This window comes from Temnothorax longispinosus, chromosome 7, assembly GCF_030848805.1.
Source record: "Temnothorax longispinosus isolate EJ_2023e chromosome 7, Tlon_JGU_v1, whole genome shotgun sequence".
NCBI classification, from domain to species: Eukaryota; Metazoa; Arthropoda; class Insecta; order Hymenoptera; family Formicidae; genus Temnothorax; species Temnothorax longispinosus.
In genome coordinates this window covers 2699014-2724064 of record NC_092364.1, presented here as the reverse complement: position 1 = coordinate 2724064, position 25051 = coordinate 2699014, and the positions used below count along the sequence as shown (strand labels likewise).

Sequence of the window (25051 nt, the reverse complement as noted above, 5' to 3'; positions counted from 1 at the left end):
GCAACTTTTTTTAAATGGAATTATATACTTCTTTTAGCATAAATCAATTCTTGTCATTATTCTGTGTATAAGAGTATTAGTAAGGTAATCGGAAGGTTACTACTACTTTGCTAGATATTACATCTTTTGTCGTAAGATTACGTTATTATTTTAAGTGAACGTACCACCGTGACATTCTAAACATTTTCTCGCGAGCTTTTCAACGATTCTCTCGCACTTTCTCAGGTGCGCGGAACTTGGCTTGGAAAGTATGGGATCAATGGGATGGCGCGGATGGCGGGCTTCAACTATAGGCCTCTGCAATATCCGTAACTTTCCGAAATTCGAACTTCAGTCCGCGGAACTTTCCGATACTTGCTGCCAAAGTTTCTGGAAACTCTCAAACAGGGCCGTTATCACCGTAATAATTGCAAATTTGCTAGAAACCAATATGTGCCTTTCAGATGGAAACGATTCATTGTCATAACAATTTAATCTGCACATAACTTATCGTTCATAATCTGAAATAATTAGTTGAAAAACACATAAAAGAGATAATATTTGTTCTTACGACCAAGTGATATTATATATAGAAAATGAGATAGCGAGACAGTTTAATTATTATCGTAAATTCGATAATAATAGCAACGAATCATTTCGAAGTAATTAGACACAATTTCGGACAAACTATTTGTCTCTATTATCTCGCCGTCAACGCTATAAATTGTCTACAAATTTCCTCCCCATTAATCAATGTTTTCGCTAATTGTTGTTTTCTCCGTTTGTTTATAGAGGAAGAGTGGAATCCAGATGGCAAGGGTCGGCAGTCTAACGATACTGGTGAGTACCTACTAGCTTCTTATCATTTCAAGTCGAGTCCGTGAATGAACTTCTATAATACAGCTGTTCTTCGTCATACTTCTCGGTAGCTGTCTACTTGAGTCGTTAGTTTAATCTCGAGATTGATTAAATCGCGACTGTAGTTTTCATTTTTCTGCGCATAGATACGATATATATCTCGTGAGAAGAATTTATATCTGTTATATTTTAAATACGTCGATACAGAATATTCCAAATCTATCGAGTCTTCGTTGATTAATTCGAAGAATACTTCTTCGTGCGTAAAATATGTTAAGGTATACATAATTGTTGCGCATTTATAGTCATTAGATTTCAATCTAATCAGACAGAGTCTGTGTTTTCAATGAAAAATAACGTTATTTCGCGTAAAACGGATAAGTTGATGCATTTTAATCGATTCTGTATTCATTTTTTCGATGATTGCCAATTTAAAGTATACCAAAGAGGAAAATGGGATTTCGCGGCGTGTTCTACAGAGTATAATAATCCGTATGAACGACAACCACGGCAATAAGATAATAATTATTCGAACAAGCGTAGAAACGTCGGAGATTCGCTGTCGTCTTTTTGCCCACCGGAGTGGCTAAATTTGTCACGAATAGAGATATTCATTACTGTCTCACGAGGTCGACTGTTCCGCGGAAGGGATTATCCAGATTGCATTGCTTGCAATCGCCTTTGGCTCCTGTTCCTTTTCACCCCCACTCCTTCCTCTCGTCTTCTCTTTGGCCTTTAGACGCATTACGAGCTTAACTTAACCCTTGGAATTAGCGAGGTCTCAGTTAGGTTTCCCCAGTTCAAGTTTCACCCTCTCTCTCTCCTTCGTTTATTCTCTGAAGTGACTGCGCTCCTCTGATGCCCCTCTCCCGTTTGTACCGCGTGAAATTGACACGCCGAGTCTATATCGTCTTTATCGCGATTCCATTTTGCTGCAACTGCAGACTCGCGACACGAAGTGACAACGCGTTACAAAGGGGAAACGATCTAAATTATACCGAGTATTTTTACCTTATAACTAAAACGGATACGATACATCAATGTTTAATCAGTGTACACTGGCGAAAAATATTGTCACAATCTTTTTTGTCTCTGTTGATTAAATGAAAATTACTTCATATAATTATGTTTTCACGTGTCTACCTACATGAACATTTTAATACGATACCGACGTAAAATGACAACGATAAAATCACAATAGAGATACTAAAAAAAAAACAGAGAGAAGCCCAATTATTCGCTTTAATTGAATACGAGAGGTACAAAAAATGTTTTGTACGAAAATAGTTTGATTCGAGAACGAAAAAACGCGATTGGAAAAAAAGGCGAACGACATTTTCAGCTATTTTATCTAATCCCCTGCTGAAAATTATACGAAAGACAAATAGCGGGAAATAATTTCAGGCCACGATTCCGGCACCCTACGTGTAATGAATATCCCCGTATGTAATGAAAATCCGAGGTGTGAAAGAAAGTAATGTATGTGTCTCGGATTTATCACTCCCCTTCGCCATGAGAACAAAATTCGGTATTTATACCGAAATGCATTAATAATATCTTTGCGGATTTCGCATATCACGCATTTAATACGTTTCATTGTCATATGTTTAATATGTATAATATCTTGTACAATGCACATCCGCGCGCGCGCGCGCGCGTACATCGATTACAGTAATCCGATAACAAATCGCGGTTCTCGCAAAAATTTATTGCGTTATGATGATACGGATATATTTATTAATAACGCAATTTGCATATAATTTAATACATCCGCACAATTATATTTTTATTTGCATCTTTTCTGACGTATACCGTTAATGAGGATTTAAACAGAAATATTGAATATTTAATTTAAATATATGTCAATAGAAAATTACTCGCGCAGGATGGAAATCCTATCGCTTACATCTGACTGAAGGATTGCGGGCGTAATTCGAGAACGTCTATGATATAAGGAGAAGAGGATATAAGAGCAACGGACTGAATAAGGCAAAAAGGGATGAAAATAAAGATCTCTCAGTTAGGGATAAAGTACTCTTCTTTTTAAGACGACAGGGACGTTCTCCAACGTTACTCGAGACATCTTTCCTGAAATTTATACTTTTCGCATTCGCGCAGCCTCCCCTTTCGCGTCAACCCCTCGAGGATTATTTCGCAGCGAACCTGGGGTAATTCTCGCGGGGTAAACTCCGTGGATAACCCATCGGCGTGCGGCGTACCGGCTCCCTCGACACGCGGAAACTCCTCGCCTCCGTCGGAGCCGGCGTCGCCGAGATGGCGTGCGGAGTCCGGCACGTCGACGTCTCGCTTCTCGCCACACCCTGCTCTGTCCGTTTCTGCTACCTATAGTTGAAACTTGAAACGTTGCCGAGAAATCTGCGCTGCACGAGCGCGCGTTTGCAGACTGCAAAATCGTTCTCCGTCTTTTGGGAAAAGAGGAACAGTTAGAGTACATCGTTAAAACTTTCGTTTTTTTTTCTTTTCATATACACCACGTACATACGACTGTGATCACCACGTAGGGAAAATGGAACGTATATGGTCAGACGTGGCGCCGTAATTAAACACTGCTTTTTTGCGGAGATTACCTTGAATAAAATTGAAAATTGCGGTCAGTGTATATACGTTGCAAAAGAATGATATTGTATTAACTTTCATGAAATTGAATAACATTTAAAAAATTTTATTAAAGTTTTTATCGCAAGAAACAAAGAAAAGAGAATGAACATATAGAAAAATAAGTTTTTATAACTTTGTATTATGAGAAAAATACGAATAACATAATTTTAAGATAGCTTATAAACAATTTTTCTAATTTTCGAAATACTCGATTAATTTTAAAAATTATGGTAAATTACGTATAGTATGTAATTGAACGTACAACTATTGAACGACATAATTTTTAGTTTTTATACAAGATATAACTTTTACAAATGGCAGCATTTAATTGCACCGTCATGTGTCTGACTACACACGTTTCATTTTCCCTGTGCGTATAAAATTTTATAAATGGGGAGTTTTATTTGCTTCTATTATAAATTTTTTAGGATAAACAGAGTGGACGATGGCCGATATGCCGGATAAAAAACTTTATTTCGTACGCCTCTAAATGTACAATCAACGCTTTTTTAAATAATATCCTGCATTAGTAATTTTTTCAAAATGGATATCACACAGTTCATCTCCGTAATCACTGCAGAGATACAATTTACAAAAAAAAAAAAGAGTTGTACTCCATAACTCCTCCATAACTCCAATTAAAGCGGTATAACGCTTCCTACCCTTCCGCTGCAAAATCGAATCGATAATACGATGAAACTCATTTTCCGTCAGCCGCGACACAATCGAAATTCATGTAACGACACTAAATACACAATTAATCCGATCGATACGGAATTTGACTTTCTCACCGACAACAGTATCATCATTAAACTTCAGTTGATTATTTGATAGATGCTGAGAGTGTAATTTAACTGATACTTATAATATTGAAAGTAATAAGAATAAACACTTATTTTTCTCCAAGAAAAAGTAATAAACATCTACTTTCCTTCACGTGTGTGTACATAGGTTTTAGAAAGTTTTAGTAATTAAAAAAATTTTTAAGAGACATTTATAAAAATATTTTTTCACATAAATTTAAATAAGGAAAGCTCGCTATTTTTCTTCCGGATAAATTAAGCCATGCGACTTTTACATGAATCGTGGTAAGCGCTAAGAGCAATTAAGTAACCCCGTTGATCGCACGCGAGAGTCACGCCGCCATTGCTCCGTGGATACATCGCTCTGCACGGAAACGGAACGTTTGATGGGCATCCGGTAAATGCAGGATTTTAGTAATTAAACCGAAAGAAATGGATTTTGCATATATCATACATACATATATGTATAAAAATTTTATTCTTAAAACTGATTAACGCTGTTTGCAAAACGATACGATTACACGCGGCTATTTTCCCGCAGTTTTTACTGTTTAAAACATCCCATTTCGGAGGAAGGGTTGAACAACCCTCAACGGTTAAAACCCTCGACCGTCGATGCTGGCGCGGCTTATCGCTCTATCCGCGCCGCGCGTTTGGCTCGCTCGCTCGTGCGAACGGGATGATAAAGAAGAGACCTCCGTTGGCGTGAGTGCATCTCCCTCACACGGCTCACAGCCTCCTTCAATTCTCCCTCTCCCGCTGTTCGACCCCCACGTGACGAGCGGCGACGCGGCGCGGATCTACCGTCAACTAATATTGATTATAAAACCGGCCGTGGCGGTGCGGCGGCGGCGGTGGCGGCGGCGGCGGCGGCGGCGGTGGTTTCTTCGTTCTCGTTTTTTTTTTCTTTTGCAAAGCGGAGCTACGGGCGGTGGTACACGCGCGCGAGACACAATACGCCGTAGTGTGCGTCGTGGCGGCGGCGGTGGCGGCGGCGGCGGATTACTCTCGCGGAGAGTCGCCGGAGACGACCGGCTCGCCCGCGGTGAAGTGAATAAAGCCCCATCGGGTCAGACGCGCGCCGGAGAGAGCCGTCTCGTCTCTCTGCCGTGTCGTCCTCCCTCGTCGTCGTCTTTTCATTTCCTCGCGCTCGTCGGCGCGGCGCGGCGCGGCTCCGGAAATCCGCGCGCGGACGCTCGCGCGACAGGAACGACGTCTCGTCGCCGGTCTGAGGCGCAAAGAGAGAACGAGAGAGAGAGAGGGTGCATTGACTCCAGACGCAATGTAAGTAAACGAGAGAGACGTGAGACGTGACACAGTGCGCGTAGAAAGCTTTAAAGCGCGGCGATTTCGATATGGCGAAATATTCTCCTGGAATTTCTACCATAGCTACGTTTTTGAGTGGGAGAATAGACAGTTGTGAATTAACTGGAGCAGTCCGCGCGGGCGGCGCGGGCCGCGTTAACTCGCGGAAATTATCCCTGAAAATGTATACACGCGGTTATGGTGTTTTTTTTTAGCGGATCGCTCCCGCGATGACGTTCGCGCGCCGCGAAAGTACGTTTTCCGTGAACGAGACGTGAGTGAAATGGTGTCGATAGATTCTGATGATCTGTCCTAGCGATAATTATTTTCATCTTTCCATGGCGCTGAAATTATTCCAATATTCTTGCGCGATATTGAGCAACGGAATAGAATCTCGTACGCTGATGTTCGTTTTATATATGTACATATCTGATAAGTACATTAACATTAATATTAATATATTATAATATATTATAATTAATTAAATATATATTTAATATATGGAAAAAATATAATGTTTCGCGTAAGAGCTATTTTTTATATAATTCGAATAACGTGATGATTCAAAACTAGATTATGTTTTGCAATTGTCAGGAAATATTAAAATTGTTAATTTAAAATTTATAATATAGATATAAATAGCTATTAGAACATTTTAACGGAGTAAACAGAAATGATTGTTTTATCAGAAATAAATATCGAGATTTATTCTCTAGGCAGAATTATTTAACATTCGAAATTCTCTACATCAATAAAATGCATGAATCTTTTATCGTATACGTAATATTCTGCAAAAAAAAGTTGTAAAGCTTTTAACGGTATTCGCAATTACCATTCGCTAATACCTTCGCAGGCGCAGTTTTGCGACATAAATAGACATCGCGATATCGACGGTACACTTGAGAAGCCTTGAGAGACAAGATATCGCGTTTAATATTAATGAACTTTTAGAATTTTAAAGCTTATTGCCCCGCTTTGGCAAACTTTTCTTTGCTGTTGCGCTCTGCTTACTCTTCTTTTCGAGAGACATCATTGATCTGCAGGGATCGTTGACACGTCGTAAGCTGTGTAGCGAGCTATAGAATAAGTTTTCGTTCGTATTAGCTAACGCTGGAGAAATGCTGTTTATTCGCTGTCACGTCAAAACGAAGCAGCAATGCGTTCAAAAGCCTTAATTTGATTAAATTAAGATGTATATTATGAGGAAACCTCAAAATTATCGTAATTAGTACATCAAAGAAATGTTCTCCTTTTAAACGGAAAACTGATACATCAAACGTGAAAGATTCCTCGAAATATGTCGGTGTAAATATCTTTCTCGAGTTAACCATATATATTTTCCACGAAAATCCTCGCTTACGAGGTAACGAGATTTTTAGTTGCGTAATCACTTGCGCCAAACGGTACGACCACATGTACGATGTACGATGTACGAAATCAGTATTATCGCTCAAAGGCAGAGGCAAGTCCGTAATGTTATTACGCTTATAACGCGGGGTTTATTACGCGTATACCGTATCGGGTGCCTCGCCCCGACTCGTCGCCAGATTATTGCTGCTCTTCGGTAAATACCTCATTGCGTTTTGGTCGGATCGTTGACGCGCGACGCGATTAAAGCGGATAGAATACGGGATTGAACAGCGACAAAAGCAGTTGTACTCCGTTAATTGTACTCCGGTCGTCGCACGCGTCGCAGAACCGTCACCGGTTGGTGTCGCCGCGGTTTAAACGGGGTGGCGGGAGGGGAGAATACATTATACAATAGATCGCGGCAAAAGCAATCATGGATATATGCGATATCGGCTTATCGCATCTTTCATACTCCACTCCCCCGAAACAGCTGTCTTTTGCATGCAGCGCACGTGTTCCGCGAATCACCGATTATAGCTCATTAGGCAGATGGTATAATGCAATCGAGCTAATAACAGGACAGATACTCACGGCGGTATATAATTGGTTTTAGCGATTTGGCCTTAGGCGTAACACGGACGTTTATTGTCAAAATTACGAATTGTTGGAAAATGTAAGCGCACATATAAATTTGACAATTTTACAAACAATTTGCTTAAAATACAACGTTGCTCTTTGCCAGGCAAATATTATGGCGATGAATCTACTTTCGCAGAGCGCCGAAACGATCTCTTACGTCATCCGTTCGCGTACCGCGCGATACAGAAATAGATCACATTCTCTCATATCTAGAACGTCGTTTTTTATTCGCGCGATCTCTCTGCGCGAATGGGAATTTAAAGCCGACGGTACGACGAAGAGCAAATCGCTAGTTTATCCGAATAAGAATATACGATACACTTTCCCCGAAACACCTAAATCTTATATTTCTCTTTAATCTCAATTTTTCTCGTTTCTCCGAATTTAATGTCGCAATTTAATGTCGCGTAAGTTTAATTGATAAGGCCGACAAAGTTGGAGGGCAAACGGTCATAAAGAATCGGGGAAGTTAATATCGTTGCTTCTCCCGCTCGTCCGTAACGAGCTTTGATGACGACCCGCGGAGCCGTTAATCGATCTCGGATCGAGGCTGATCGACGATCGGACACAGACCCTTCCTCTGTTGTATCGGCTATAGGCCGGAATCGATGATGAGCTATACGACCGTGGGCGAACGAGGCTCTTCCTGGCGTAGTTCGGCGCGCGCGACGCGAGCCTCGGCGACGCCCGACTTCAGCTCCATTCATATTCAAACGATATTTCATGAAGATGGAGTGGAGCAGTTCTCGTTTGACTGAAGTCGATTCCCCTTTTGTCGGCGTCTTCCGGCGTAAAATCGATATGTCGATACCGACGCGCGCCTACGTTTCCGCGACGTGCGCGTACGTACGTGCGTACGTATACACATACGCGCGATCATTCCCGCGTAAGATACCCGCGGGGGAACTTAGCTAATAAATATCTCGTTGGCGGTGGATGTACGGCCACGTTTTGCGTGGGAAGCGACCGGGATATATTCATGGACGCGCGATACACTTAGTTCGCGACGCGGAGTGACGCAGGTTCGCGACGCGCGGAGCGTGTGGCTTTTAACAACGTTTTGCGTCCGACGCGGAAACTTACGTTCGCACGTAACGTATACCCGGGATTAATAGACGTACATTTGCTACCGCGCGTAATTCGCTCAGAATGCGCGGATGTGTGAACGATGAAACTTCTCGACGCGAGCGTGTGTATACAGATTTCTAATTCGAGTTGTGTCAGTCGTCGTGCGCCGTGAAACGGTTGAACGTGACGATCGCGCCGAATTTTGCACAAATAGCGTAGTCGTAAAGTGTAAAGGATATTAATTACTAATTACCGCACATTATACAGATCCAGCACGATCGTGCCTTTCCGTTTTAGTCGCATTGGAGGAAATTATATCGAACAAAGTTATATAGCCTTCATGAAATTTTATCGCATGAACGAACAGTGAGTTGATATCGTCAGATTAGATGCGTCGTATATATATGTGTATATACGTGACATTATATCGCAAATTTAAACGATTTTTGCATTTTCGTCGTAAAATGCAATCGCACATTTTAATGCCAATGATACGTTTTAATGCTTAAAAAAAGTGATTTTATGGAATCGCACGTGTGACACACGACGAAAAGTCGTTATAAATGCATCGTTACACCCCACGTTTCGTTTGGGACATTATTATTGTGTCCGAAAGAGACGCGAAAAGCCGGCTTCCTATTTTATTCTCTTTTTATTATTGCGGCTTTGTAACAGGTGACCCTTTTTTCTCTGCCCGTATACGTATACATTGCCATGAAATTTCTATGAAATTGGATTTTTCCTGCGTGCACTTTACCGCCTCGCAATATACCAGTCGTTTGGTTAAAGCGTTTCTCTTTCGGGTTTTCCTGTTGCCGTTTTTGTATATAAACGGTATAAATTGGAGACGTAAAAATTTGCCTCCTTTCTTCAAGTCAATATCAAGGCGGCGGCACGTCGTATTCGACTACTCGAAAGACAAACTGAGAGGAAGCAGCGCGTCGCGCTTTCAGCTCTGTAAGAAACTTAAAAAGTTTCCGTTCCATAGTTTGGCGTAGACCCGTATCTTACATGCCCTCGTGTCGAGAAACTACTTGCACGCATGTGCTCCCGTATAATATTTTTTACCTTTTGTGACGTGGAAATATTTGCAAAGTTTCCGTCTCGAGCATGTGCTCGCGTTTTACATAAACTGCTTTTGTGCTTCACTTTCAATTGTTCGATACACAGCGTGTTCACGAGAGTCTCGAGATGTGGAAAATTTGCTCAAAGAATGATTATTCGCGTAAATCTACAAGCGTTCCCTAAGGGGATCCTAAACCAAAGGCCGAACTCTGACAATGTCGATAATTTCGATCGGTTTTTTATGTTACCGGCCTATATCTGTCCTTGTATATAGACAAGGATATAGCAAGGATAGACAAGGTTATAGTACCTACATTGCACGATAATATATCTACGCATAACTTTTTTATTAGGGGTATAATCCTAATTCTGACAACCATATGGTATTTCTTGATGTAATCCACCTTCCACAACGGTCTCATTTTGCAACAAATTGTAGAATTTTTATATGAAGCAAATATTGTCACGACGTCTTATCGTCCGCATTTCTGAAATTATTTTCGTTCTCTGTATAAAATAAAATCGACCGTCGTGGAAAGCTTCAGCGCGTAATTCGGTTTTAACACAAATTTTTTTTATTAAGCGGTCTGATAGATCATGGCATACTTTCTTTGTAAACTTTTTGAATTTTTGCAATATCTTCAAAATTAAAGAAAATATAGTACACGAAAATGTGCTGTGACGTCATATCTTATATAAGAAATGACGTCATACTCTTTGAAGTTCCCGTCATCAAAGAAACTTTAGCAAGCTATAACTTTCTCAAATTTAGGTTTTTTTTTAATTTAAAAAGTACTAAAAATCGGCTTAGATTTTCTACATTAATTATGGATACCGCTTGATAAAAAAAAATGTTAAAACCGAATTATACTTTAACGCTGAAGAAGGATTTTTAAATCCATAAAGTCAATAAAAAGATATGCGTTTAGTAAAAATGTCGACATTACAGACGGCTTTAGGATCCCCTTAAGCCTCTTTGGCGTGACATCACTATCTTTAATTAGCATTATAATGTTCCCATTAAAATTTTTTATTGTGCTTCAAGTTTGAAAGCAACAGAAATCCGAGAAACGCTAATCTCTCGCGCTCGCGCGTTCTTTAATTTCTGGAAATGATTTTTTTCTCTCTTTAAATTTAATATAAAAAGAAATAAAAATAATATTGAACCAAAAGGATTAAGAAAATAGAAATAAATATGAAGTCAGCGGGAACCGCACCCCTATGTACGAGGGGTTAATCCTAAGCGAAGGAGCCTGAAAAACCCTCGAGTTGAAGCTCACCGACCGAATCCGCCGGCCGGCATGATACTATCGCGATACGGCCAGCCAGTCGATAGCACATGTGCACACGCACGTGCGCGTGCACAAGCAACGATCTCTCCCCCGCGCAAGCCAGTTTTTATGAAGTCGCACGAAAGTGGTATAGATTTTTTTCGCCCCGCACGCGCTCGGTGCCGGTGCGGCGCCCACGCACACGCACAAATACGCGCGCCTTGTCGAGCCAGTGATGGTATTCGCATAGTCAGTACGGAAGAGACGTAATTAAGGGAATGACGAATGCATCGCCCCAATATAGATTCGCCCCGTACTTCCGCCCTACTAAAAGATTTCCGTCCTCCATCTGCGTTCTCATCTTCTCTTCGATTTCTCCCCTTTCTACTCCCGAATTTTGATTTGCACGCCGTTATTACTTACTCGACGCCGCGTGAATATTAAAAACAGTGAGTTTTACTCGAAACGAGAATCTGAATGATTTCAATGGGTATTATTATACTATATATATTTTAGTTACACTTATTTTTAATCATAAATTATCGGTTGGAAAGATTAAAGATAATATAGTTGTTCTTTTTGTTGAGAAATAGGCAAGTTTTCATGATGTCATGCAAATGCGCCGGAAAATTAAATTTCAATAATCACGAATTTTTAACAACGAATTAGATAACTTGGTTCTCTTAAACTTTAATATGTGTCTGCTCTAATAAACCTCGTGATTGACATTGTGAATTAGATGCATTTCGGTTTGTCGAGACATTGTAGTCGTGTCGGAGATATAAACTGTTTTGTCTGCACATAAGTCTGCCTGCTTGTTTTGAAGGAGAGCCATTTGGCGCTACCGACTCAACTTTAGACAATTAAAGAGAATTAAGGCGCGCCATGCTTTTAACTCTTTCGTTCATTGAACTTGTGGGCGAGAAAGCCGTGCAATTTAAGAATATAAAGTCTTTCGCGGGCTCGACCGACGCAACAGCGCGTGAAAGTGTCGATTCATCGAACACGCAAGGGCGTGCTCTTCCATCGATTTACGCTAACTCGTGCGAAACACATTCTTCGATCAATTTCGTTCAGGATATATACGTGACGTAACCGACGTAAAAACCGCCGCAACCTGGTAAGCAAAAATTTATGAATGTAATAATTATAAAATATATGTACTTTCACGTGAAGTATTGTGGATAAAAAGATACGGAAAATATTTGCTTCTGGAAAATATCAGCCGTTAAAATAAATAAAATCGAAATAATGCGCCCGTAAATAATTATCCGTAAAATTTTAAATATAATATGTAAATTAAACGGGAAGATATTTTAAAATTGTGATGCCTCCACGAATTCGACATTATTCTACCTCCGAAATTGAATCTCGAGTTTCAAATATTTGCTAAAGATGTAGGATTGCAAATGCTCAGTAAATTTATCTTTAATTCGCGAATTGCACGGAAGCTTATAAATTTACCGAGAGTAAGTACGGCGAAGTAATAAGAAATGCAAATTACAGACAGCTTAGTCATTGTAAGAATTGTAAGGAATACGTGGCAGTTTTTATTGTAACGAGAAGCGACACCGTTTCTGAATTATTACCGAACTTAACTGAAGTATTTTTAGCCAATCGACGATTACATGTCGAGACATATTGCGCGTTCGAGACACTGAGTTCGTTAACCTTACACTGATGAAAGCGACCAATTTTTTCCAAAACATTTTTAGCAGCGAGTCATACAATGCAACTTTCTTGAGGTTTTTTCACCAAGTCACATTATATTTGTTCGTCTTCTTTATTTAATTTGCGCGAGTCAGAAATACTTTTGCTGTTTTAACTTTAATATTACTATAATAAAACACACAAGAATGTTAAATCTAATATATTAATCCGGTCTAAAACGCGTTTTACTGCACTACCATAAAAAATTGTCAGCGTTTTAGTTTAGCTTGTTTTAGAAGCGAGTAATTTTTAGAAATATCAGTCACTTGAAGATAAGCAAATAAAAAAATAACTCAATTACGAGAAAAAGACTAACCAATAATTCAATCCAAATTTAAGCATAACTTGAGAGTACCAAAACGGAGTGTATTTAACGCCAAATGTAAGGTTCCCAACGCCTTTCAATTCTTGCATTTTCTTTTTGTGTTGTCGCTGTCCGCTATTAAAATCCCAATACGTCGTATATTCGAGGGAGTAGATTCGAGATGGAAGGAAGGAGAGAAAAATACGCGCGTATATATACTCTCGATACTTCCGAGACACGGCACTCGAAGCCGACGAAGTCGAGTGTTGGAAGGAACGAGACGCGGTATAGAAGCGCACTTTCGCGCGTATTTTTGGCCGACGATAATCGATAAGCGCCCTGCCCCGAGGATGCCGGGATCCTATTGTCCCATAACGCCAGTGCTTTCGCCCCGGCCAGAGGTGGACGATACTTTTCGCGGGTTGATCGGAGAGCCAACGGCCGGCGAAGGGACGCGCGGCGTATGTATACGTGCGCGAATACATCCGCTGGATTTATGAGCGTTTCGATCTCAGAAGCAAAACGCCGGCCGTCGAAACTGAAGTGACCATACTCTGCGAAGTGATAAATGTCGGAGTGGGTCAGAATTTCTCTGACGAGAATAAAGAGAGAGAGAGAAAAGAAGAAAAAAAAGGAAAGAGAAAAATAATTTAATTTTAGATTCTTTAATTTCAAGAGAATTTTTCCTCGTTATTTTAGTCTGACAATTTTTACACCCTGTAATTTAGGAAAGAATGGAAAATTACCGGCTGTATTTAAAGAATCTTGTGTTTTTATTATGGAGAGGATAATATTAAGATACGCAATGGAAAGTAGCGCAAAAAAATAGTGTTAAATAGAGACGGTTACGCGATACGTTTGACGAAAACTTTCGCGGGTGTTTGTACCATACCGTCCCCGAAATAGCCGAAATCACTTCGCGCACCGTCCTCCGAACGGCGATTGGATTACAAAGCTATTATACATCCTTCGTGCCCGCGGGAAAAAAAGCCCATCCGATTTTGAAATCGATTTTGTCGCGCCAACGCCTCCGCTACTTCCGAACAAAATTGCAAGTTAGACCAGATGGAAACACGCAGAGACAACGCTCCCAAATCCCCGAGAGACGCGTGTCGCAGCTCGTTTATTACACACGATGTTCAGCAATTTGATGCACGCGGTGCCGACATTGTCTTGATAGTCACTCTCGGCGATAGAATAAAATTGAAGATTTTTTTGACGCAAATTTTTTGCTCGTATTTCAATGAGAAATAATATTAACAAACGACGCGGGAAAATAAAATAAGAATTTGACAGGATGTTAAGTTGCTATCGATCAACGCATATCGTCGCGTAAAAATGGATAATCCTCGGTTTTCCTGGCGGCAAACGACACCGAATATAATTGTCACCGTATCCATCGCCGCTTTTGAATATCGAATATCGATGGGCCGACGTCAAGAATCGCCCGATATACCATATATCAAATTATTCTCCGCGTTTGTCAAACCGCACGGTGGGACATTATCCAAACGATATCACGCCTCATTAAACGTCATTATAATATATATAGAGACGCGCACCAATTTCCAATTTTATATACGCACATATATATTTCTTTATGTTTCTTACATCGCGTATTTATTTCTCGTATTAATACTTAAATCTAAAGAAAAATAATATAAATTCTGTTTTAATTTGAAGAGATTTCCCCTCTAAAAAAGTTGCTGCCATTCTTGAATAATGTTTTCATTCATTTTTCTCCTCGCGTTGTAAAGTAAGTCTCGTTCGCGAGATCGGCGTCATCGCCAATTTTCATCCACGACCCTTCGCGACACGTCTCGGTCCTGTTTTCGTCAGGAAGATTAATACGTGACGCCTGGATCCATATACGGTTTCACGACGGCGATTCATTGTCGTCGTTATGGAGCAGACCGCGCAGTTTCGTATCCTTCTTCTCTTTTGCCTCTCATGCATCTCCTATCTTCCGCCACAGACCCCCATCTCCGATTTCGCTCGTGACCCGTTCCCGTTTTCCGCGAGCATCCCTCCCGGTTTATGGTTCACGAACACGTCTTCCGCAACCGTGTTCGTCGATCCAACGTTGAGTTGAAGATCCGACGATGCGTACTGGCCGTTATATGGATCATCGATCCGCGGAATTTCTCCGTGCTCGGGTACGGAATCGTCTCTGCTACATTCGCCGAAAGGCAAAAGTGCGCGCCGATTTCATCGGACGGCGATTCAGAAATATTTTCCATCTACGAACTCTCTAATTGGCAGCGGCGAAGGAATGACCGCGTGTAATGAAGCTTGGATCAAATTCATGAATGATTTCACCAATATCAGCTGATACCAATGTCAATTGATTGATCGAATCTACTTATGCTGTCTATACGGACTTTATGAAAATGTGTGGAAACTGGGAAAGTTAAAATTATTCTCGGAAAGAAAATGTCAAAGCAATATAATCTAGGAAGTTATAACAAAGCTAATCAGGCCTTGATATTTAGTTGTTAATAGGTTAATTATATTAATGAATAATATTAATAAACCAGGCTTTGATATTAGTTGTTGATAGGTTAATGATATCAATGAATATATTATGGAGACAGAAAGGTATAATATATATTGATTAGTGCTTTCAATCTAATTGTAATACGCGTGTCACATGCGATCGCGATACGCAATCTTGTAGCAATAATAATATATATTTACTGGTAGTATAATTTAGAAAGAGATGAGGAATCGCTTAAATGGCTAGAGTTCACTGACGTTGGCGAAACCGGAGCAGTTAGGGGCCATTTATCAGCTAGTTAACGACGAATTCCTAATCATTTGATTGAAGCGGGAGAGATCTTAATTGGTCATCGAGGGCCGGTCGTTTAAACGCGAGTCGCGCGTGATCACGTGCGTGGACGAATCTAAAGATAATGAGCGCAATCAGAATACGGTCGACTCGTTGTACTCGCTGCTCCTGTCTGCGCGATATTTTTACGCGGGCGTGGAGCGCCTTCCCGCGAAACTGGCGCATGTCGGCGCACGTCGTGATATTATGCAAAAACACCAGAGCAACAGATGGCACGCGGAGGTCGAGGAACTTAAGAGCGTTTCACGTGACAGTAGCTCTGGTAATCAGGCCGGTCATGGCAATCGATCGTCTCGCCGAGGTACATACATAATCTTAATCGCACACGAGCGGTTGGTCATCCGGGCGGTCATCCAGGAATGCGCATCGATGTTTATCGCGTCGCCGGACAGAAGGGCCTGCTTCGTTAAGCCACATCGGAATGCCTTAATTGATACGATTCGTAACTTACGGCTTTATTCTCCCCCTCCTTTTCCTTAAAATCGGCTATGTGAGATTATTAATGTGTTCAAATTGAGAGCGATGTGTTCCGAGCTGTATTTATTTTTCTTTCTCTCTTCTATATTTATTGGAGCGCTGGGAGATATCAATTATAAGTATATAGGATCTTCACTCGATCTTTATTTGTGAAAAGCCATCACACGACGTTGCTGGGATAAAGTAATGTATTATACGTGGAAAATCGCAGATACGTTTGTCACGATAGAGGACTCGGTTTCACTTGGGAAAATTGTTTATCCTGAAACTAGCAATCCCATTTACGTAACTATTGATTTATTTAAAACACAGCGTAACGTAGTAGTAATCGAGTATAAAACTCTACATCGCCCCGCTTCAATTATTGCTCCCAGCTGTGTATTTTCTCCATTGGTATATCGATTTGATCTATTTTCGCACTCGGAGCACGCAGCGGATAGAAACGAGGTCGTAGAACCCTAAGTATCCCACCGAGAGTACAGCCATCGTCGTAAGGTCGTCATTATAAACTCCCGAGACCCGGTCACGGGAATTTGCATTAATTATATAGCTTATAAATTACATTCTTCTGAAAATTAGATACCTAGAAAGAAATAAAGAGAGTTCAAAACTAAGGTAGCTAGAAGAAGGACGTGAGTAACTTTTTAGGAGAAAATGGGGAAAAAGAAGACAGGAAATTAAGATCCAAAAGACTCCAGAATTATAAGGAAGTCTGAAAATGGGTACAGTTAAATTCATTCCAGAAGCGATGTCAGTCGAGTGAATCGTTTTTTCTCGGTCGCTTATGACCGGAAAAGACCATGTCGGATGAGCGCGCAGGGGCGGCATAACCGCGGCATTTTACAACGATATTTGCATGTCATAACTATACTACTCATAGCAATAGCTTCGTGAATTAATCGGCCTGATCGTTCATAATTCTCCGACATTTATCTTCGAACCGGTGGCGTAAATATTTAGGGGTTCTCGTTAAATGACATTTAATTAATGTAAAATGACTCCATTGTCTCGTTTTGCCTTCCACTAATCTGAATAAATGCACTAAATAAGAATACATAGACGTTTTATAAAAAATATAAATGATTTTCAGACAATGGTGAATAAATGCAGCAAATTATATGTTCGATTGTGATGGTGCATATTTTTATTAAATTTGCTGTCGCCTCCGCTATTATTTTTGTTTATCTTTTATCTTAACTTCTTGCGCGGACGTTTGTGCTATCGAGAACGTTAGTTATTTCACTTCGTATGTGTATATACCGTACACAAGCATTCGGGGAAATCAGGATGTCGCTGATACGCGAGAGAAGCGGCCCAGACAGGTATGCCCGTTGTATGTACATATATGCACATGTATATATACGTACGTACGGAATCTTATCTGCGGCCGTGGATTATCGAATTTCCGACCGTTAGATTAGATTTCTCGACGACCACGCGCGCGCTCAGCGCACGGCTACGTTGGTTTCTGAAAATAAACGCGTACGAGGATACCGTCGTCATCGTCGCCAGTGCTCCTCCCGGCTTCGTATATAACGTGTCGCGTCTCCGACGTGCACGTGTACATAGGGCGTATGTATAGTGTATACAGGGTGACCCGAGCGTACGCGATCTCCCGAGAAGACGCCTGTTATAATTTATTGAAATTATTTCGACGCGCGAACAGAGGATATCCCGGAGGAGTAAAGAGATCGAATTTTAATGACAGATTCCCTCTGAATATACGAGTCGATCTATCTCAGTACCGAGAATGTCGAAGGGAATCGTCATTCGTAATAATTTTTTTCCAATTTTCAACATTGAATATCCACGCGATTAAATCTCAAGTTAAAATCTTGTGGGAATCTACTGTAGATTAAAGGAGGATTAAATTATCGGTGCCTCGACATTGGTGCTTCGAGAGAAAAATTCAACTTGCGTTTTCGAGGGAGATTAGGAAAGGGACGATAAGCGTCGGGACGGAGGAGCAAAAACACGCGGAAACTCAATTTTATTCGTTATAGGGATAGGACTGGTAAGAACGTACACAGAGATAAGACCGTTCGATTTTCAGTTATGACGTAGACTACTTTTACGAGACGATTGTATTACTAGATGCAAGAGTTTGAAAAAATTAGACTGCGGTCAAACTTTGCATATATGATTTAATTTTGATGATATTATAACTTTTTATAATAAAAATATAAAAAATAATTAATTGTGATCGAAAATTTATTGATATATTTTATTTAAATAGGAGAATTATTACATTATTATATTATATCTAATTGATAAATTTTAATATTTTTTATAATATTACGATTGATATTTTCATTAGCATGAATAATGTGAGTGTTAAACATTAAATTTAGTTTTATTTTAATAAATTATTCTAATATAAAAAATAATGAAATAATTTTTTTAAACTGCTAGTAATATCTTTTATTACTTTATCTCTCTTTTTTTATATCTTCTGTACAATAGAGCAAATGAAAGTTGCTCTAAGTAGGCTAATCTAGGATCTGCTTTATCCTTCTTACCGCAGATGATTAATTCAAATCTACAGAGAACCAATTAATATTAGATCACTTCAGTTATTGATACAAATGACAAAGAATATAAGATGTAAATTTTATTTATTAGAAACTATAAATTATTTATTAGAAACTTGTTATTATATGTTTATAAAATCAGTCTATCAAATGTATTTGAAGTATCAGTATATCAAATCTGGTGGTTATTTCGATGAAGCCGAATTGTAATTCAGATTTGTTGACAAAAATTTGAAACCGATAGTTAAAACGTTAAAAAGAGTGGAAATTTATATCATATTCCATGTTATATCGGTATATTATTCTCCACATAATTTTTCGTTCGCTTTTACTCGTTTATAATACGTGACTTTTTCCGACAATTTTCCGGAGTATTTATGGAGTATTTATGGATGATTTTTCATTCGCTGTATTCGTACTTCAATTTTAAACAGATGTCGATTAAATTGACAAATGACGTTTTAATAGGCGCCGAACACGTGTTGTAACACAGGACGGATAATATTACATCGTTAAATCAAAACACAAAACAAGCCATTGTGAAAATGTTAATGGATATATTCAATCAATTATAACGTTTTTCTTCAAATTGAAATAAATGTATATTTAATATTATACGTATATTTAATATTTTTAATAATTGGCATATTTTGATTTAAAAAACGGACTGTAAAAATCTTTTCTTATAAAATACGTGAAGATTAGCATCATATCTTGATGTCTGTGTGATTAAAGCGATAGTGGCAAGAGTGATCTTTCGTTTCGGTAATCATCTTATAATACGATACGGTTTGCGTTCATGTTAGATGCTTGTTAGGAATTTCAAAGTAGTTCCCTAGACTATAGTTCACCCACGTTGTGCCAGTTACAGATGTCAAGCCTCGGAGCGTAAACTCCTTTGTTATAGAAACTAGTGCAGCTTTATTGTCGCAGAATACGCGTGTAGCTTTGCTGTAATCAACAGCTAATTTTCGCGCACGCATGGCAACTTTCCGTTTACCATCAAGTTAACTTTAGGTTGTCTAATTTAAATTAATGAATCCACTCTATTGTCTATTGTCTTGTAATCTGCAATTCTGATACCGAAGTAACAATTACGGATGTGATGTGAAGACTTAGAGATCTTCGAACTTTACAATTAGAGAAATCCACTCTGAATAATCTATCTCTTTTAGATGCATGTCGCTTTTAGGATTGTATGTCGCGTAATGTCGCGATTGTAAATATTCGCTTTTACGTTTACCAATGGTATCCTTTCGAAAATATGGTCGATGTGGCAGAGCAGCTTTGTAACGTTCGCCGGATAGCGATTTGACGTTCGCGCGGAACGGCCGCCGCACAACGTCGAAATGTGCGATGTTCGATCATCCGAGCGAGGAATGGAGCGGCTAGGATGGTTGAATTGGGTCTCGTAGATCCATCGGAATTCGAACCTCGTCATTAATTGGAGGACGACGGACGCCGTCCGGGTTCTCTCAGTTACGTCACTCTGACGAACTGACCCACTTTCTCACGAAGCTCCTTCCGCGCGGTATATCCACGCTCGAACTTTCCTGCGTTGTTAAGTCCCACGTGACTAGGCGGACCCGCCGAAATTGATTGTGGCCCAGGCAGCACGTTCATTTGGAGAGAACAACGAGGCCGCCCGTATATTCGTCGACAAGTTTGTATTTAATCAAGTCAAGAGCGACGCCGGACTAAACGAGGTAGCATGCAATCGCTTTTGCAATCCGGAAGTGAACGTTCGCCGGGTGTTCACGTGTATACGCGCTCCGCGAGCTTTGTCGCGCTCACCTGCGTTCGGGAATTGTGAAAATGACCCGTGCATGCTGCGAAACTGTTAATCTCCCTCTTTCACTTTTTTTCTCTTTCTCTTCCTCCTCGCATTTACTTAACAAGCAATTCAAAGAAACATAAACGAGAAGCCACCAGCAAAGGCAATTTCGACCGAGCCAAGAGAAATAAACGTTGAATCTCATGTGAGGTGTCTGTCTATCCCAGTTTCCTGACTATATTCCGGGCAACTCCAAACACATTATTACTTAACGCAATCTTGCTTTTTCCTTCGTTACGTCGGCCCCTCCCGCCGCGGTGAAGAATAACTAAAACAAGAGCACGCCCCCGGTGTACACGCACACACGTGTCACTCGATAACTATTTCCGGCCACTTCCGCGAACGCGTTATTCTCGGTACACTTTGTCGCGGCCGCTTTCTGCCAAATAGGTCGCTGGGCCGAAAAGGCTATTTACTTCGATCCCTCATCGAGGACATTTATTAATAGGTTTCGCAAAAGCCCAATTTCTTTGTGAGACACTTTCTTTTATTTTGGCTAATTATTATCAGTGAACTTAGTTCACGGAGGACATTTTCAAAAATTCGAAATTTGACAGGATCTTAACTTAATTGAAACATAATCACTAATAATCAGTAATAATAATAAAATCGTCAAATGTCTGGTGATCAATTGAATTTAGACCAACGCATAATTATCTTGATTTTTATAACATCAATCTGTTTATCGAGTATATCTCGACGAACTCATGAAATATTTTTATAATTTTTAAACGGTCTCGATCGCACTGATAGCGGTAGAGACCAGTTGTTGGAGCGTCAATAAAGATATTGTCAACATCTATGATTACAGGCGGATCTGTCAGGGGGGAGATTGAACCCGGCTCGAACGAGCTCACACCTGGCAGACGGTCTGGCGGTGGCGGCGGCATCGGAGGCGGAGGCGGCGGTGGCGTCTTGGGGGTTGGCGCCGGCGGCGGCAGCGGCGGGGGTGGCTCGGGAGGCCGCAGCTCCTCCGGCGGTCGCTCGAGGGACGAGCCGAGGAGGCACACTCTCGGCGGCGATCATCAACCCTCCCTTCATCATCAGCAATTCAACGCGGCGCAGCAGCTGCACCCCCTTCATCCGCATCATCTGCCGCCACCACACGGCCAGTACGGCAACCCGCCCTCACGGCACACCACCATGGATCTCGAGGTGAATCTTTGCTCGCGCAACATGTAAATACACACATACTTATTGTTTGCGATGATCTCTCTATCAAATCTCGATTTCTCCCCCGATTTTCGACGTCCCTCGCCTCTCCTATCGACGCTTACCCTCTATCACCGCAACATCAGCTAATATTCCCATTCAATTCGGAGTATAGAGAGTTCGCTCTATCCCTCAAACCATGACAAACAGGGTCCTATAAATGTTTAGCTTTCTTTCCCTTCAATTATGGTACGTATCTTTTATTTCGCGTGACTTCGACGCGAGTTTCCGCTTTCTGTTCTCTATAATACATATATTTAACATTTATATTTATAGTACATTTCCATATTTTATGGTTCGAATAATTCACTTGTTTGATCAATTTTTATATGTAATGTTAACTCGTATTACTCGTTACACAGATATTATACATTTATATATTTTGTTTCAAGTATTGATTAAGGAAAATCTTTAATGTGTGTTCGAAAACATTTTGTATCGTATAAGTTAACATTTCTGTCTATCTTTATAATCTTATGTTTATATATTATATCGAAATTTCCTTTAATAGGACTTTTTTCTCTCTTTTTTGTGTCGATGTTTGAAATGACTCTTTTTGATGAGTGACTGAACGTTTTCCTCGTTATATGGAATATATAATTCATGAATATAATAAATAAACCCTTTTTTGAGAAGCACGGAATTAAAAAGAGAATGTTCTTAAATTTGCACTTTAACTTTTACGCCTAGATTGAATAACGAATATTATAATTTTACAACAAATCACAAATTTACATCTTCATAAATCATTTATTATGCTTATGCAATTTAATCTTGTTTCATTACAATACGTGATAAATTGGAGAAAATAGTTTGGAATAACATTTCATCGTCATCTACTCCTCTCATATTTCTGACAAATCAGACGTGGCACGTATAAAAATGATCCTCGAATGCATGGAAGTTATCGATGACACTCCAATTTCGCTGGCGTTTCTCTACGTGCCGTTGTAATTCAGGATCGTCCACGTGTGCAATCGAGTGTGCTGCATGAGTGTGTTGCACTTTTACAAGAACAATACACCGGAACGAAAATGAAAACTTTGCTTATTTCGTTTCACGAAGAAAAATCGCATATCTTGAATTTTACTCGTAAATAAAATTCTTACCGGCGTATTATTTACGCTCAGGCATTTTGATAATCTCGATAAACACGAGTATAGTTCCCCCAAGTTCCCCAGGGTAAGGGTAAACGTTCAGTTACCCGAATGTATACGTACGGTGACGTGCGTCGTTCGCGCAACGAGGGAGAAAATCGTTTTCGCATTGAGGAGAGACCGTACGGGAATGTGCATTTTTCATTTTGAGAATGTTTCATTCAAGACAACCGCACAGGTCTACTCGATGCATCACTATCGTACCGAGGGGTCACCGTTTATTTATGGCGCACATGAATGCATACACGTTCTGCTCTTTGCTCTCTCGAGTTCCTTTTGCCCCGAATTTTCTTCCCTTCTTTCTCAACCCGTCAGACAAAAGTACGTATATTGTTTGTCTTAGGAGCATCCGTCTTATAAGTTATACAACGTTCGCGTTTTTGCGCGATCAACCGTAAACTGAAGAATGCATCGTAAAACGGGGCAGAATTGATTCCGCTTTTCGCATAATGGAATAAACCGAATTTTTCTTTTAGAAATTTCTACGTGCACGATAATATTCGAAAATGCACGAATATTATTCTTATCGCGTGATATACTACCGTAAATTGCGATTATGCGTAATTAAAGTTTTCATCATTGATAAACGCGAAAACTTATGACGTAATTAAGCTCTTGTGATATTATTGCAAAACTTTCACGAGACACATTATATACCGTAATACTATTAAACTTAATAATAGCTGAAAGATTATCATATACCGTTTGTGTACTGCAATATTATCCTATATTAATTATTGAAGAATATTGTTAGTGAAATATGATTCGCGCAATATGATAAAATTATTTATAAACAATTAGTTAATCGTGTTCGTTTGATATAAAACAATTTAAATAAACAGGGCTGGCGAACAAGCAAAGTCTTTGTGCTTAAAATATTATATTATAAATTTAAAACATATACAAACATTTCGGCCCTAAATGTGGCCATCATCAGTGTGAACAACAATTATAACCTTGGTCGTTTAACGGAAATTAAATAATTAATACTGAAGTCTTACATCTATATAGATTAAAAAATTCACAGAAATTATAAACAATTTATATAAATGTTTTGTATGCGGTTAGATATATAAATAGTTTATAATTTCTGTGAATTTTTTAATCTATATCGATATAAGACTTCAGTATTAATTATTTAATTTTACATTGATGAAGGCCACATTTAGAGCCGAAACGTTTGTATATGTTTTGAATTTATATTAATATAATATTTTAAGCACAAAGACCTTGCTTGTTCGCCAGCCCTGTTTATTAAAATTATTTATATATTATATGTTATATAGTATATATAATAAGTTAATATATATAATATTTAACATATGCGATTCAGTACTGCAATAATGCACGTATTTGACAAAAAATAGCGCACACGTTTCGGTACAACCTATACTTTAATATCAATTAGGTATTGTTATATCGCTTTACGCGATCACAGTTTAAAAACAATTTTTTAAACCATCGCACGTTATTTTGAAGATACGAGCGAAATATTATTGCGATACCCGCAGCTTATTACTTTAGCGGGTACTGCGTGGTCAAGAACCGCCGGTAATGAGAGGAAGTGGTTAATTAATTATCATCCACCTACGACGTCCTTTCTTGCGTTCGTCGTTTCCGATAATTGAAGGGTACCGACACACCGAACATAAATGTATCTACGTAGCACCGTCCTCTTGACGTCCCAGATTTCTTATTTTCCTGCACTTTAATTACCTGGATGTTTAAATTTGTAACGATAATCACTTAATAACGAGTAATATTCTGGACTTTGCATTTTTAAAACGTGTGAACACGGGAGTAGCCATTACTAACTATGAATATATTATACCTTTTTTTTTAAATAAAATTTGATAAATCTCATGAGTTTAAAATAGTTACATTTAAAGAAACACAAAATAATTTATCTGAATAAAAAATATACACTGTATTTTATTGCTATTCAAAGATAATCTTATCACATCAAAATAACAAAAAGAAATATAATAAAAATATTAACGTTACTTGAATAAAAATTTATT

General features: G+C 39.4%; 1 protein-coding gene across 2 annotated transcripts in view; it reads left to right on the top strand.

The window, feature by feature from the left end:
- Positions 1 to 25051, top strand: part of LOC139816126 (uncharacterized) — a 205194-nt gene that overhangs the window by 92626 nt on the left and 87517 nt on the right. For both annotated transcript variants that reach the window (XM_071783470.1, XM_071783471.1), the window contains exons 3-4: positions 772 to 819; positions 21473 to 21816. In XM_071783470.1, the coding sequence (XP_071639571.1) occupies positions 772 to 819; positions 21473 to 21816 (392 nt within the window). The remainder of the gene's footprint in view (positions 1 to 771; positions 820 to 21472; positions 21817 to 25051) is intronic.